The 14,510-nt window shown below is 38.8% G+C and overlaps 1 protein-coding gene across 4 annotated transcripts; it reads right to left on the bottom strand.

The window, feature by feature from the left end:
- HTATSF1 (HIV-1 Tat specific factor 1) lies at positions 1–14,510 on the bottom strand. 4 transcript variants are annotated; one of them, XM_002763306.7, is made up of 10 exons: positions 14,313–14,510; positions 13,874–14,095; positions 11,914–12,097; positions 11,492–11,539; positions 10,902–11,056; positions 8,795–8,958; positions 7,296–7,395; positions 3,080–3,169; positions 2,053–2,190; positions 1–1,498 (listed from the first exon to the last, which is right to left on the bottom strand). In XM_002763306.7, the coding sequence occupies exons 2-10, from the start codon at positions 14,057–14,059 to the stop codon at positions 329–331; spliced, it is 2,235 nt and encodes a 744-aa protein (XP_002763352.3). In that variant the 5' UTR covers positions 14,060–14,095; positions 14,313–14,510; the 3' UTR covers positions 1–328. The 4 variants fall into 4 exon arrangements, with proteins under 4 accessions (XP_002763352.3, XP_008988216.3, XP_078220265.1 ...); XM_008989968.4 differs by having other exon boundaries at positions 13,874–14,068; XM_078364139.1 differs by having other exon boundaries at positions 14,397–14,510.

The following is a 14,510-nucleotide window of genomic DNA, read 5'->3' as shown; positions in this document are numbered from 1 at the left end:
TTTTCAGTTTTTGCAATTACCAACTTACTTTTATTGATGAATATCACAAACTTCAATCCTTTTAAAAATATTATTCTGCATGCATTTAACAAATCTGACAAAAGAACAAGTATCCAGTTTACTTGCATTGTAACTATGACATTATAACTGAACAGTCAACTAACATATATTTAAAACCATTAGGTACAGGTAACAATGAAAAACTTCAATGTATTAATGTGATGGCATCCTACCACTATGCACATGTTCATGTAACACTACTAGTAATTACCCTGAAGCACAGGCAAATGTAGATGGAGGACTCTCCCTAAGAAGCAAGTTTAGGGGATTACATATCATCATCATCACTACTGAGAATAAAGCTGCTGCCAGTGGATAGGGGACCTTCTTCAACACTCCCAAAACCACCCAGAGTCCCCCTCTCATCAGAATCGTCAAACAACTTCTCATTGGAATCTTCCTCCTCATCAAACAACTTCTCGTTGGAATCATCATCTTCAAATAACTTTTCATCAGCATCTTCATCTTCCTTTCCATCTGCATCTTCATCCTCCTTGTCTGACTCTTCAAACAGCTTTTCATCCGCATCACCTTCTTCTTTCTTTTTAGCAGCGGCTTCAAGCCCCTTTTCATCTGCATATTCTTCATCCTCTTTCTCATTGGACTCATCATCAAATACTTTTTCATATGTATCCTCCTCGTCTTCCTTTTCATCTGAATTTTCATCAAACTCACCCTCAGAGCCTTCCTCATCTAACACTTTTTCAGAGCCATCATCATCAAATTCGGAGTTTTCGGAGTCATTTTCTTCTAACTCTTTGTCAAGAACATTTTCAGGAAGCTCCTTTTCAGAGCCATCCTCATCCAAATCTTTCTCGAAACCATTTTCTTCAAATTCTCTTTCAGAGCCATCTTCAGACTGTTTTTCAGAGCAGTCTTCATCAGATTCTTTCTCTGAGTCACCTTCTTCAGACTCTTTTTTGGGTCCAGCCTCCTCTTCAGAGTCCTTGTTGGGGTCATCTGCAGATTCTTTTCCAAGGCCGTTCTCTTCAGAATCATTTTTGAGTGTCTTCTTTTTTGACTCTATTTTAGGAATACCCTCTTCAGATCCTCTTATGGGACTGCTGTCTTCACACTCTTTTGGGGGGCAGCTGCCTTCAGATTCTTTCTCAGGGCAGCCTTCTTCGGCCTCGTCTTCGGGGCCACCTTCTTTAGCATTTTTTTCAGAAGCATCTTCTTCAAATTCTCCCCCATCTTCTGTCTTTTCAAACTTCTTCTCATCTATAGGTTCTTCAAATGCCATTCTAGCTGCAGCTTCGTGAACATTCATTTGAGATGTGCTGGGGTGCTCGGAAAAATGCCTTGCTCTAGAAGGCCCTGCCCTTGCCGAAGCAGAGACAGAATCTGAGCGTCTAAGGCCTCTGTTGGACTCAGGAGCATTGAGGAAAGCCTCCCATCCTCTCAGCCTTTCCTCCCTTTCTCTTGAGGTTTCCTCCACCTGTGGATAAATGGAGACTGCCATTAAAATAAGTTTTAGGCAAAAAGTTACTTATCTGAACATTTCTAATATTGATGAAACGACCTTAATTTTATAAAGCATCTCTTCTTAGGAAATGAAAGCAATACTCTGTCTTCAGTTTTCAAAACTATATTTGTGAGAGTTGACCTTAAAGGCCAAATATCACAGTACTACAGAAATGTCTCATCTCTTAAAAAGTTAGTATTTGAGCTCTGTCCATATGTGACAGCGTACAAAGGAAGAGAAACATTTAGTTGAATGTGTTCTGTTCTTATTACTTTTCTGAACAAGCTTCAAACTTTCAGACTTACAAACTGAAAGACTCAAACATTTCTCTATCTTCTGAATGCAAAATATTATTTAAAAGCAGTATTGAAAGAGGAAGAATAAAAAATGTAAAAATGTATAAGTAAAAATAAAAGAAGCATTGTTATGTTAAATAGAGTAAACCAGATCCAAAGCTTAAATCTGAAGGATCAGTATTTGTTGGTAATGAAACAATGTGTGTGCCCTTGACAAGTTGCAGAATTTACCTGATAATCGGTAGTCCCATCCCATGCCTGGGCAGTGATTTGACGGCCACCAAACCATCTTCCATCCAGAGTTTGAATACAATAATCAGCTTCCTCTGGATCCCGAAAGGACACAGAGGCCACACCATCTGGGTGTCTCTAGAAAGATAAGAAAAAAAAAAAAAGGAGTGAATGATACGATTAAAGATAAAACACATACATTTCACGAAGCAGGTAAGTGGTAGTGTTCTCTCTGATACTTTGAAGTATGAAGTCTTTCTTCCCTTTTATCCCAGCCAGTGACATGCAGTCAGCTGCTTTTTTACCTTAATCTTATCTAGCAAGAACCAAGCACAGTGGACTTGGAAATGTTTCTGCTGACATCCCTGTCTAATGAGAAGCAGGACAGTATAATTGTTAAAAGTGTAAACTCTGAAGTCATACTGCCCTGGGATTAAATCCTGGTTCTGTCAGTTACCAGATGAATAACCTTGGACAAGGTGCTCAACGTCTAAAGTGTCAGCTTCCCCATCTGTAAAATGGGTATAATAGTGCTCACCTGCCTCAAAGAGGTTTGAGGATTAAATGAAGTAACATGTAAAGTAGCTTGTTATACACAAGCAATAAATGCTGACTCTTTAATTATTGGGTGTCAATTGTGGAAGTAAAAAAAAAAGGGTGAGAAGAGGAAATACACAGGAGAATATTTTTCCTGGTTGTTCCAAATATGGAGGACAAGTATAATTCACAAAGAGAGGAAAACGTGACTAATCGGGAACCAGAGATCTCATACATTTTTCTTGTACCTTTTTTCACCTGATCTCATCCTCTAGGGTAATGATGACGGAAAATAAGCAAGGCATACCAAATCTATCAAAGCCGTGCTTGACTTGTAATCCATGTTCATCTAATTACTGCTAGTAGATGATTACCATGACAGTGGACTACTATATAAAAACATTAACCTAAAATTCAGGGGTACACTCACATCTGGGAAGAATTTAACTAAGATTGCTTTAGGAGCCATATGTCCAAGCCAAGAACTTACATCAAAGAGAAGGAGCTTCCTAATTTGTCCAAACTTTGAACACTCTACTCGAAGGTCTTCTCTGATCTCATTCAGCACCAATGGATCATCCTGAAAAATATGCATGATTAAAATGGGTTTGCTCCCTTCTTTAACTATAAATCCTGAGAGTCCAATTTCTTGTTCTGATAAACCAACAAACAGAAAAAGGTTTCGCTTAAGGTTAGTTGTGTTTTGCAGTCTATAAAATGTTTTAAAAACTCAAAATCAAATTAAATTAGATTACTACACCCACTGCTACTCCTACAGGTTTGCCCTGCTTTACGACAAAGGAAATGACAAGTACCACAGCCAGCAGAAGGGGCTTATAGTATCAGAGCAGGAGAAGGTGGAAGTCCTGAGGTGCATATTCAGTCAGACTGTTAATTTCTATGTTCTGCGTGGGCCTCACCATCACACTGATGAGAGCCCTTTGCTTTTTGTTTTGGATACATTCCTATTTACAGAAATGTAATGTGGGGGGGAGGGGGGAGAGGGAGGGAGAAGAGAGGAAAGAGAGATATCCCTTTTATTGATTAAGTGTCCAAAGACTGATTTTTGTGCTTCCAAGATGCATTTTAACTCACAGAATAAACCTTATAAGGATTCCTGTTCATCTTATCTCCTACCACACTGCAACAGAACCACACAATAAGGAGCTGTTAAGCACGCAATAAATACATTCTTAGCTGTTGCTTTCTTGCAACTATGAGGCTATTAAGAACACTCAAGTACTGCTGTTTCTAGTAGTCTGGAGTTCATGTGGAAATCTCCCTACAACAAGAAAATGATTAAAAACTCCCTCTGGGAATTAACAAATCTCTCTCCAAGTACCAATGCATAAAGAGGGCTCAGGACAAGCTACATTATCAGCTTGAATTTTAACTACATACAAATATAAATGAAGACATCCTATCTATAAATTTCTATTGAAGGTGACTTACACTTTCTAGGAAACACTGAAGTGCATCTTTCTTTCTTACAGGCTTTCATTATTCTCATTGGCTAAAGAGAAATGAACTACAGGGAATTACAAAAAAGTGGCTTTCCTCCCCTAAGGTTCTTCAAAAAACAAAAATAAGCAACTGGCAGGTGTGTTACTGAAATAGGATTTAAAATAAAAAATATAAAATCGTACCCATTTGCGTAAGTCTGAGGCTTCTGAAACTACAGTTGGCAGAAATCTGGATTTCCCCACTTATAAAACCCAGTTTTGGAGAAGCAGCCAATTTGCTTTATACAAAATTATCAGACCTGAGACGAATGAGGAGTGGAGAATAAAAGTTATGGCTTTTGATGATGATGATGATGATGACGTGTGTGCGCGCGCGTGCGCGTGTGTGGTTGGCTCCTATTAGACTGAGTGCTTTCAGAAGGCAGGAACCTTGTTTTATTGAGTTTCAAATACCTCACAGAAAACAGCACAGCCTTTTGTACATAGCCAACATTCAAAAAAATCTTTTTAAGAATTTGATAAACTGTTTCTAGTATCTTTTATTCACCAAGAAAATCAGACTATATTAAAAACAAAAAAGGCCAGGTGTGGTGGCTCACGCCTGTAATCCCAGTACTTTGGGGGCCGAGGCAGGCAGATTACGAGGTCAGGAGTTTGAGACCAGCCTCACCAACATGGTGAAACCCGTCTCTACCAAAAATTCAAAAATTAGCTAGGCAAGGTGGCAGGTGACTCTAATCCCAGCTACTCAGGAGGGTGAGGCAGGAGAATCATTCGAACCTGGGAGACGGAGGTTTTGGTGAGCTGAGATTGTGCCACTGCACTGCAGCCTGGGCGACATAGCAAGACTCCATCTCAAAAAACAAAACAAAACAAAAACTGTTTCAACATGTTTAACAACTTTTAAGTGTGATTCCATGGTGGGGGTAGGCATTACCTTTATTTCTATACCAGTATCTTAGTGCTTTTCTTTTCTTTCTGTTTTTGAAGACGGGGTCTTGCTCAGTTGCCCAAGCTGGAGTGCAATGGCGCAATCTTGGCTCACTGCAGACTCTGCCTCCCAGGTTTAACAGATTCTTCTGCCTCAGCCTCCCAAGTAGCTAGGATTACAGGCGCACGCCACCCAGCTAATTTTTGTGTTTTAGTAGAGACAGGTTTCACCATGTTGGCCAGGCTGGTCTCAAACTCCTAACCTCAGGTGATTCACCCGCCTCGGCCTCCCAAAGTGCTGGGATTATAGGCGTGAGCCACTGAGCCTGGCCTCAGTGGTTTTCTTATATTATCAAATCTTAGCCAAAGTCTTCTCAAACCCTTGTTTCCATTTATAGCAGCCTGAAAACCTAACAGATCTTCATTGCTATATAGTACCCTGAAGCTTAAAGGGAGTGATCTCCTTTAGGGAGATTTTTTAATCTACCTAGCTACACATGTGGTCATTTTAAAAAGACAAAACTTTCCAAGCAATCTAAGACTAAAATCAGACTCAGGCATTGGAACCTTCTGCAGTCAACTCTCATTAATTTTTTTTGGAAGAAATAAACCATGTTTCTCATTCCTTGGCAATCTAAACTTGTGCTGTCCAAGATGGTGGCCACTAACTGCATGTGGCTAGTCCAAACTGAGGCGTCCTATATACGTGAAATGTACACCATATTGTGAAGACTTGGTACCAAATGAAACAAAAAGCAATGTAACATAGCTCACTAACACTTTTATCTACATTACATGTTGAAATTATAGTTAGGATGTTCTGGGTTAAATAAAATTCATTATTAAAAATAATTTCCCATTTCATGTTATATTTTTATTGTGGCTACACAAAAATGTAAATTACACATGTGGCTCATGTTATATTTCTATTGAACAGTGCTGGCATACAGTGAGAAAATGTACCTTTGTATCTGAGTTTTTCTTTTTTGAGACAGAGTCTCGCTCTGTCGCCCAGGCTTGAGTGGAGTGCAGTGGCATGATCTCAGCTCATTGCAACCTCTGCCTCCTGGACTCAAGTGATCCTCACACCTCAGCCTCCCAAGTAGCTGGGTTTAGAGGCATGAGCCACCGCGCCCAGCCTAACCTGCTTTCTGTATAACTTGCTATCACTACTTTCAGAACCAGGGAGAGAATAGTTGTTTCTCCACTATACAATAAAGTTGCTCCACACCAGTAGACAGAGAAGAGAATAGAGGCAGAATGTAACAACAAACTGTACATTTTGCTTCAGACTTGTGGGAGAGAGAAAAAAAAGTTGTTCATACAATACTTTGTTATTTATTAATGATACTTATTGAATTTTACAACAAACTGCATTTCAGTCACAGTTACAGTCAGAAAACTTTCTGAAATAAAGGTGGCTCAAGCCTGTAATCCCAGCACTTTGGGAGGCCGAGGAGGGTGGACCACGAGGTCAAGAGATCGACACCGTCCTGGTCAACTTCGTGAAACCCCATCTCTACTAAAAATACAAAAAATTAGCTGGGCCATGGTGGCGCGTGCCTGTAATCCCAGCTACTCAGGAGGCTGAGGCAGGAGAATTGTCTGAACCCAGGAGGCGGAGGTTGCGGTGAGCCGAGATCGCTCCATTGCACTCCAGCCTGGGTAACAAGAGCGAAACTCCGTCTCAAAAAAAATAAAAATAAAAATAAAAAAATAAAGGTACTTTGATGACAATATTCCTTAGAACTCCTTAAGTAGTTCTTTGTTCTTCCTTCATTCAGTTTTTTGAGGGGAGGAAGGGCAGTTCCATTCACTTTTTAAAATCATTTTAAGAAAATGATTAAAATACTATTTTAATCATTCACTTTTACTTGCTGTTATTGGAATTTTACAGGGACATTAAGCATTATAACTTTTAATATTAAACTGAAGTCTGCATTTACAATTGTGAAGCTGGTACTCCCCACCAAAATCAGTCCACACTTGTTGAACTGCACTCAAAATTCACAAGCAGTTCCCATAAATCTTTTAATGATGGTATTTTTCAGTGATTTCCCATACCAAGTAGCTGGGGTGCAGTACGGTTATTAAACACTCTTATCTGGGATATACTTTAAAACAACACTGGGCTAAACAAAGGGAAGAGAAATTAAAAAAAAAACTGAAGTAGCCTCTTGGCTCCATCTTCCTTTACTACTCACTGCACAAACACGCAGGAGGTGACATGACAAAGATGGGGTGAGGCAAGCTCCAGGCTCCCTTGAAAGAAAGCCTATCAGCATTTCTATCAGTGGGCACACCACTTCCTACCTCAAAATCCATAGGATGAAACATATTCTTGATGATGACAACTCGCTCATGGCGCATCCGGGATGGCCCAGCTCTCCTCTCAGGTCTCCAATCCAGCTGCCTGAGGCAATGAAGCAGTAACAACAAACTGTAAATTTTGCTTCAGAGTTGGAGAGAGAAAAAAATGAGTTGTTCATACAATACTTTGATGAGTATCTAATAATAATAATTACTGGATTTTACAACAACAAACTATTTCAGTCACAGTTCTAGTCAGGTAACTTTCTGAAATAAAAATAATGGGCAGGGGGCCGGGTGCAGTGGCTCACACCTATAATCTCAGCACTTTGGGAGGTGGAGGCGGACAGATCACTTCAGGTCAGGAGTTCAAGACCAGCCTGGACAACATGGTGAAACCCCATCTCTACTAAAAATACAAAAATTAGCTGAGCGTGATGCTGCACGTCTGTAATCCCTGCTACTAGAGAGGTTGAGGCATGAGAATCACTTGAACCCGGGAAGTGTAGGTTGTAGTGAGCCAAGACTGCACTACTGCACTCCAGCCTGGGCAACAGAGCGAGACTCTTGTCTCAAATAAATAATAAAATAAAATAAAAGGCAGGGGCAAAATGGCCCCAATATCTGAAAAAATCCCCAGAATAAATGTTCTCCAGGGCAACTGCTGTCTGGTTATACAAATATTCCAATGAGACCCTTGAAAAACCTCTAATTCTTAGCGTTTATGAGTCCAGAAAGATATATTTTGAGGCTAAAAACTATTTTTAAATTATATTGGTTTTTAGGTACTTTATAAAAAACAAACTGCACTGAAATATGTAAAACTACTCACTCCGTTACAATCATAAATTTTACTGATATTGTTTAAAAAATATGTTATCAAATTTACCTAATCTTGGAAAAACGATGAGACATAACCCAATGCTTTTATGATCATTTTAAATTAGTTTAAGTGTGGTGGTGTTAGAAGTGTCATTAGAATTTACTCTGATAAAAGTATTAGTTTGGCTAATTTCTTAAAACTGGAATATTTCAAAGTATATCAAACAGAATGATAGAAACTTGATGACATTATGCATATGGTATATACAACTACACAGTAAATACAATTATAAAATCCTATCATTTCTAATCCTATAACAAACCTGTATATAAAAATTTAGCTCCTGGTACAGCTGATTTCAACCCGCACAGAAAGTAAATTAATGGTTCTGGTACATAAGCCTAAACTATATTATTTAATTTGATCAATGTTTTCCAAACAGATGGCTTCTCTTAGCTCATTTAAGCCCTTATATTACCAACTAAACACCTTGGAAAATTAAAATCCCCTCCACTACTAAATCATCCTATTGTATAGCCTGCTAAAGGTACCTGATGATCTAAAGAAATTGTTTTAATATAATGTGTAGGCAGATTTGACAGAATAAAACTAGATGGCTATTACCAAAAATATACTCTAGAATACAAGGAACCTTTCAAAAGGGAAAAAAATGACAAACTTTTGTTGCATAGACAGCTTCTTCTTATAGTCTTTGCACTTCTTCTTCTTCTTTGAGGCATCATATTCTCCCTTCAGTTGAAACTTTGCCACCTCAACATGTAATTTGTAGCCTCTAATTTCATCTTCATCCAAAAGTTTTAATGCAAGTTCCACAGATTCTCTCTTTATAAAAGTAAGATAAAATATAGTTATACAACAAAATAAAACTTAAGGAGTTTTTTAGATAATTATAATTATACATACAATAATTTAAATTTTTATATTTATGTATTACTAATATATGAGATCGCTTTATCGCTTTGAGATAAAGAACTTTAGAATCCAAACCAGGATTCGAGACACAGCAGTCCCTAACCGGCCGTGTAAATGTGGGTAAATTATACAAGCTTCCTGAGCCCCGATACCATCATCTGTAAAATGGAAATAGTAAGATCTTCATCACAAAGTTCTTGACTAAATTAAATGAAATAATGCACGGAAAAGACAAGGACTAGCGTATGACAGGTGTTCAACAAATTATATTATTATTGTATAATCTTTTCTCAAGGCTGCAATTTCTCATCTGTAGAAAGAGGGGAGCAAACCTGTTAATTTCTAAGGTGTATTTGTTTTAAAATCCTATATAATACTCTTACTTAAGAGATGAGATGACTCAACGAACTGGGAACAGCATAGACAGCCTTTAATTTTTTTGTTCATCAACTAAAATGTAAGTTTGTAATACACTGAGAAGTAGAAGACAATTATCTGATGGCTTGTACTTTATATTAAATACATGTATGGATTCCGGGTCTTACACAGAAGCGACATTTATCAGCCCTACACAGAGTCAAAGATCAGAGGATCTGTAGAAAAAAAAATGGATAACTAAACTCAGCTGCTCACATAAAATATGGGTCCTGGAATAATTCGCTTCATTTTCCTGGAACTCAATTAACTGCTTTGACAATCTTGTATTGCTATGGGTCTCAAAACCCTATTTTTTTCCTTTAAAAATTTAAAAAATCTAACAGAATGCCCTAAGAGTCTGTTCACAGATTTTTTAATAATCCTTAAAGAACGTGTAAGACTCTCAAATCTCCTTATATTTTAATATTACAAACATCCTAAAATGGTCATGCTCACGTCCCAAAACCACCACATTTAAGATTCAAGTCAAAAACCTATTTCCCAAAAAGCTGTCAGCTTAATCCTACCCTCTTCTGATCCCACTGGAATACTGTGTACTCACAACACGCCCATGGTGTTTGTACCTTTGCTTTACCATTTTGATTTTACTCTGTAATTATTTTCAGGTTTTGACTTACATAAATGCCATCTTCATTTGTTCTGTACCCTGTGATAATGTATAACACATGCTCCTAAGGTGGCAGGTGTTCCAAAAATGATGGCTGCCTTTGGCATTAAGGTTTGTGTAATTTATGGTATTATGACTACATGCAGTTCTGCAAATTTCTCTTATTACCACTCTCGCTTTTTTCGCATTCGAAAAAATATTTTAAAGCAGTAAGCATAAGCTATCATCTCTGTATGGTCTAATTCAAGGGTCAGAAAAGTCCTTTTGTTAAAGGGCCAGTTCATAAATATTTTAGGGTTTGTAGGCCACAAGGTCTGTGCTGCAACCACTCAGCTCTATCAATGAAATATAAAAGCAATCATAGACAAATGCATAAGTGAATTAGTGTGGCTGTGTTCCATAAAGCTGGATTTACCAAAACAGGACTGGAGTTTGCTGAACCCTGGTGTAATTCACTCCAGTATACAAGGAAAACGTCATTGGCTTTTTTTTTTCTTCTTGAATTTTTAAAATGTATTCTGAATTGACTGTACACATCAATAAAGACATCTTTCCAGTGAGAGTTTTTCAAGACAAAAGAAGCACTCCATTCACATACTTATATAATACTTTAACCAGATAACATACTTTCTTAAAACAAGTGAATAATCTTACCAGTGTGATACACACAGGTACTAACCGAAATTCCGGTTTTCTTCATATCCTGTTTTGAATAGTTCTTGGTGTTGGTTATCACCTATAGACATTATAGCCCTGGTTCCTGAGTTAAAAACGAAGACACAGAAACTTATTTGATCATATAACTTACCTTCAAGTAACAGCAAAGACCGTCTCCTTTAAGATTTCCTTGGTTATCTTTGTAAAGTTTGACCTTAAATTCCTCTGTCTGAGGATCTCTCATAATGATGCCAAACTTGGACATGAGTTGTATAAATTCATCCACTGTAATATCTGGAGGCAAACCTGTCATTTAATTAAAAAACATTTATAATCGGTTATAAAGGTGAATTACTTAACATTCTACCAATTAGAACTCTATAACTTAGGTGAATGCAATGTTGATTTTTCTAAATGTATGGAAAAGTTTTACATTTACAGAACTGAAGAAATTTCACATTTCTGTGTGTTCAAGTATACATTAAAACTACGCTTTGTTGAAGGCCTCACTGAATGTGAAGGGACACACTGCTGTAAGCTACATTAACCAGGTCCAAAGGCTGGCATGTAAAGTTACACACTAAATTTCTTGGTTCTGTAATAAACACATATATTCCTTACTAATATAAATGGCTCGATAAAAAATGGACTCTGGAGAAACTGAAAGCTAAAAATCACTTCGTGAAAAATCTCAAAATTAAGTATTTCCTACCTTAAACTTAGTTAAAAATTTATACATACCAGACACGTATACATTTGTATTTCTGTCTTCTTCAACATGAAACCATCCTGGAAATCAAAATTAATGAAATAAATAAAACACTTGCAAGAAAGTTAAGAGTCATATTATGGAATCTTGACAAAGTGCAGTTTCTTGAAACTTCAAGGACATTTCTCTTAGTCTTAAAAGACCAAGTTAAACTAACTCAGATCAGTACCCAGCTTTCAAAATATTTAAATCTTTTGACAAATAATTAGTTTTTGACCCTACCTGGAAAAAAGATGGCCAGTTTATCTTCATTCTTTATAACTCTGACACTATCTTAAAGAAAAAACTCACCTTATGCTCTCAAAGCTATTATAATTCTCGAAAAAGTAACGTACATATACGCACCCACATTTTTAATTTTTGCACTTAAAATTTGTGAGCTAGACCCAGTTACCTGACTCAGCCTTTCTTTTTTCTCCCTTCTTTCTGGGATCAGTGGGTTCTGGGGCTTTTTCTTGTGGAGGTTGTTCCTCTGCAGTCCTAGCATGGACATCTTGAGCATTTGCAGTAGAACTAGATGCACCATCATTAGAGAAACCATAATTGGCCTGATACGTAGCAATGAAATCTTCAGTGATCTACACAAGCAATTCAAAAGACAGAGACAGAGGAATTTTAAATTATTTCCACCTATAGGAAGTTTAAATTGTGTTTTTACAGCATAGTTTACAACTTAACGCAGAACTGTTTCTGTGGATAACAGGTGTAGTCACTAAGGCGTAAATCCAAAAACAGTCACCTCATACAGAAAAGTGTGTATATAGTGATAAAAAACAAGACACAAGTACTCAGATGGTCAATGCAAAAGTCTGAGGTACGATTGAAAGCATTTTAAGTGATGCTGCCACCTTTTCTAGGTGTTTCATTTATAAATTACTACCTCTCTATAGTCTATTGACTAAGGCTACAAATACATATATAACAAAGGGAAGTACCAGATAATAAAACAATAAGAACCAATAGTCAGTGAATAATGTAACCACAGAATCCACTTTTACTGTACAGATGCACAAATATACGTGTACAATAAGTGTATACATGTACAATAAGCATGTACTTACACACATGTACTTATTGTACATGCATATTTGTATGCAGAAAGCACAAATTTGTATGCAGAGTGCACACAGAACTCTGATACGGTACATAAAGAATGGGGTGGGTTAACAGTTGTAAAACTAAATGCACATTTTAACTTTATCACAAATCAAATCACGTTATCTTTTAGTATCAGAACAAATTAAAGACAAATTCAACTTATATTTATCGTCCTCCCCTTTGGGGGAAAAGCATTATTGCACAACTAAAGAAATATAGTTATATCATCATATCAATCAACATTAGGCACGCATAGAATGGGGAAAACATAAAACTCAAAGTTTGAAGAGGTATGGGCTTCAACAACATAAAAGATAAAGTCGCACATTAATCCATTATCAGACCTTTGTATTCAGAATGCTGAAGACACCAAACCTACACTCAATCTGACACTACCAATACAGAAGTGAAATCGTAAATTTTAGCAATCTGGAGGGATTGGAATACATATACAAATACAGAATGGGAAAGAAAAGTCGCAAAAAATTTTTTTAAACAAAGGTGCCATCGCGTGAGACAGGTTTTGTATCACTGGCTCGCAAGTCAATTTGTGCGCTATTAGTGTGCCCTTTCCCGCTCATGAGAGTCAGATTCAAAGGACACTTTTACCACAAAGTTTACAGAACCAAGTTTAACAGTAGTATTTTACTTCAAAAGTGAAATAAAAACACTTAGCGATTTCCAAGTACTCCAAACAAACATCCACAGATCTTTTCTATCTATATCCTGTGCATCTGCAGTCTTATTCCTGTAGTTGTATGGTTCAAACATATATGCCTAGGGACACAATTTACTAGGAAAGTAAAGCAAGGTGCAAACAAAGTTCAATTAGTAAAGATACATAAACAGCTACTTTTATCAAGAAAACTGCATTTTGCACATAGTACATAAGCTAAACATCCGAGTTCCTAGGACAAGTGGGGTTGGCTACCAGAAATGGACAGCTACTAATCTGCTCTTGGTGTTTTTCCTCTTTGCAATAAAAAGCAGTCATCAACGTAATAACCAACTGTAACCTTCACAGACAAAATTAATAAAGCATAGAAAAGACTTAAGAATCACATTTAAGACACTACCCTAAAGATTTATCTTCCTTTACACACCGGTGCGCCAACAAACACAACAACAAAAAAGCGTCGCTATCCAAGGGGGTTAGGACCAAGGACCAAGGACCTCAGCAATGCAAACGCAAAAGGAGTGCCCCGCGAGGCTGGCCAGGCGGCCGCTCTGCAGTGGCGCCCGTGGCACTCTCCTACCTTGGGGAACCAAGCCTTCTTGTCCAGGTCCCACTCGTAGGGGGTGTCCGTCGGCTGCTGCCCGAGAGAATCGGTTTCTCCACCGGCTTCGGTCTGGGTGTCACCGTCCTCGGAGTCTCCGTACAATTCTTGCATTCGCAACTGCTCATCAAACTCATCGTTCCCATCCAAGTGGCTGCGGCTCATGTTGCCTACCTAGCTCAGGAGCAGGATTCAGGAGAACTGAGAGGCCGAAATGACGCTGGAGCTCAGCAGAGAAAGGGAGGTCGGTCGCGCTCCGCTCGCGCCCCACCGCCCCCCGGCCCGCCTCCCCGCGGCGCCCCAGCAGTCCCCGGGAAGTCGGTGCGGCTCTGCTGCCGCACCGCCCCCCGCTCGGCCCGCCCTCCGCGCGCGCGCGCGCGCGCGCTAGTGCTGTGAGCTCGGCCGCGCCGCCGCCCACCTGATTCGCTCCGCCGAGCTTCTGCACCGCCGCTCGGTCCAGGGCGCGGCGGGAGCGCCCAGGCGCGCCGCCGCCGCCGCCTACCGGGTCTGAGACGAGTGCGGTTCCCGCCGCAACGTCAGGAAATTACTTGCAAACGAAGCCCCGTTCAGGCCAACGCAACCGCCGTGGTCAGCGCGTCGCGACGTCGTGGCTCGC

Source organism: Callithrix jacchus, chromosome X (genome assembly GCF_049354715.1).
Source record: "Callithrix jacchus isolate 240 chromosome X, calJac240_pri, whole genome shotgun sequence".
Taxonomy (NCBI): Eukaryota; Metazoa; Chordata; class Mammalia; order Primates; family Cebidae; genus Callithrix; species Callithrix jacchus.
Note: the sequence above shows the minus strand (reverse complement) of the source record. Positions and strands in the feature narration are given on the sequence as shown.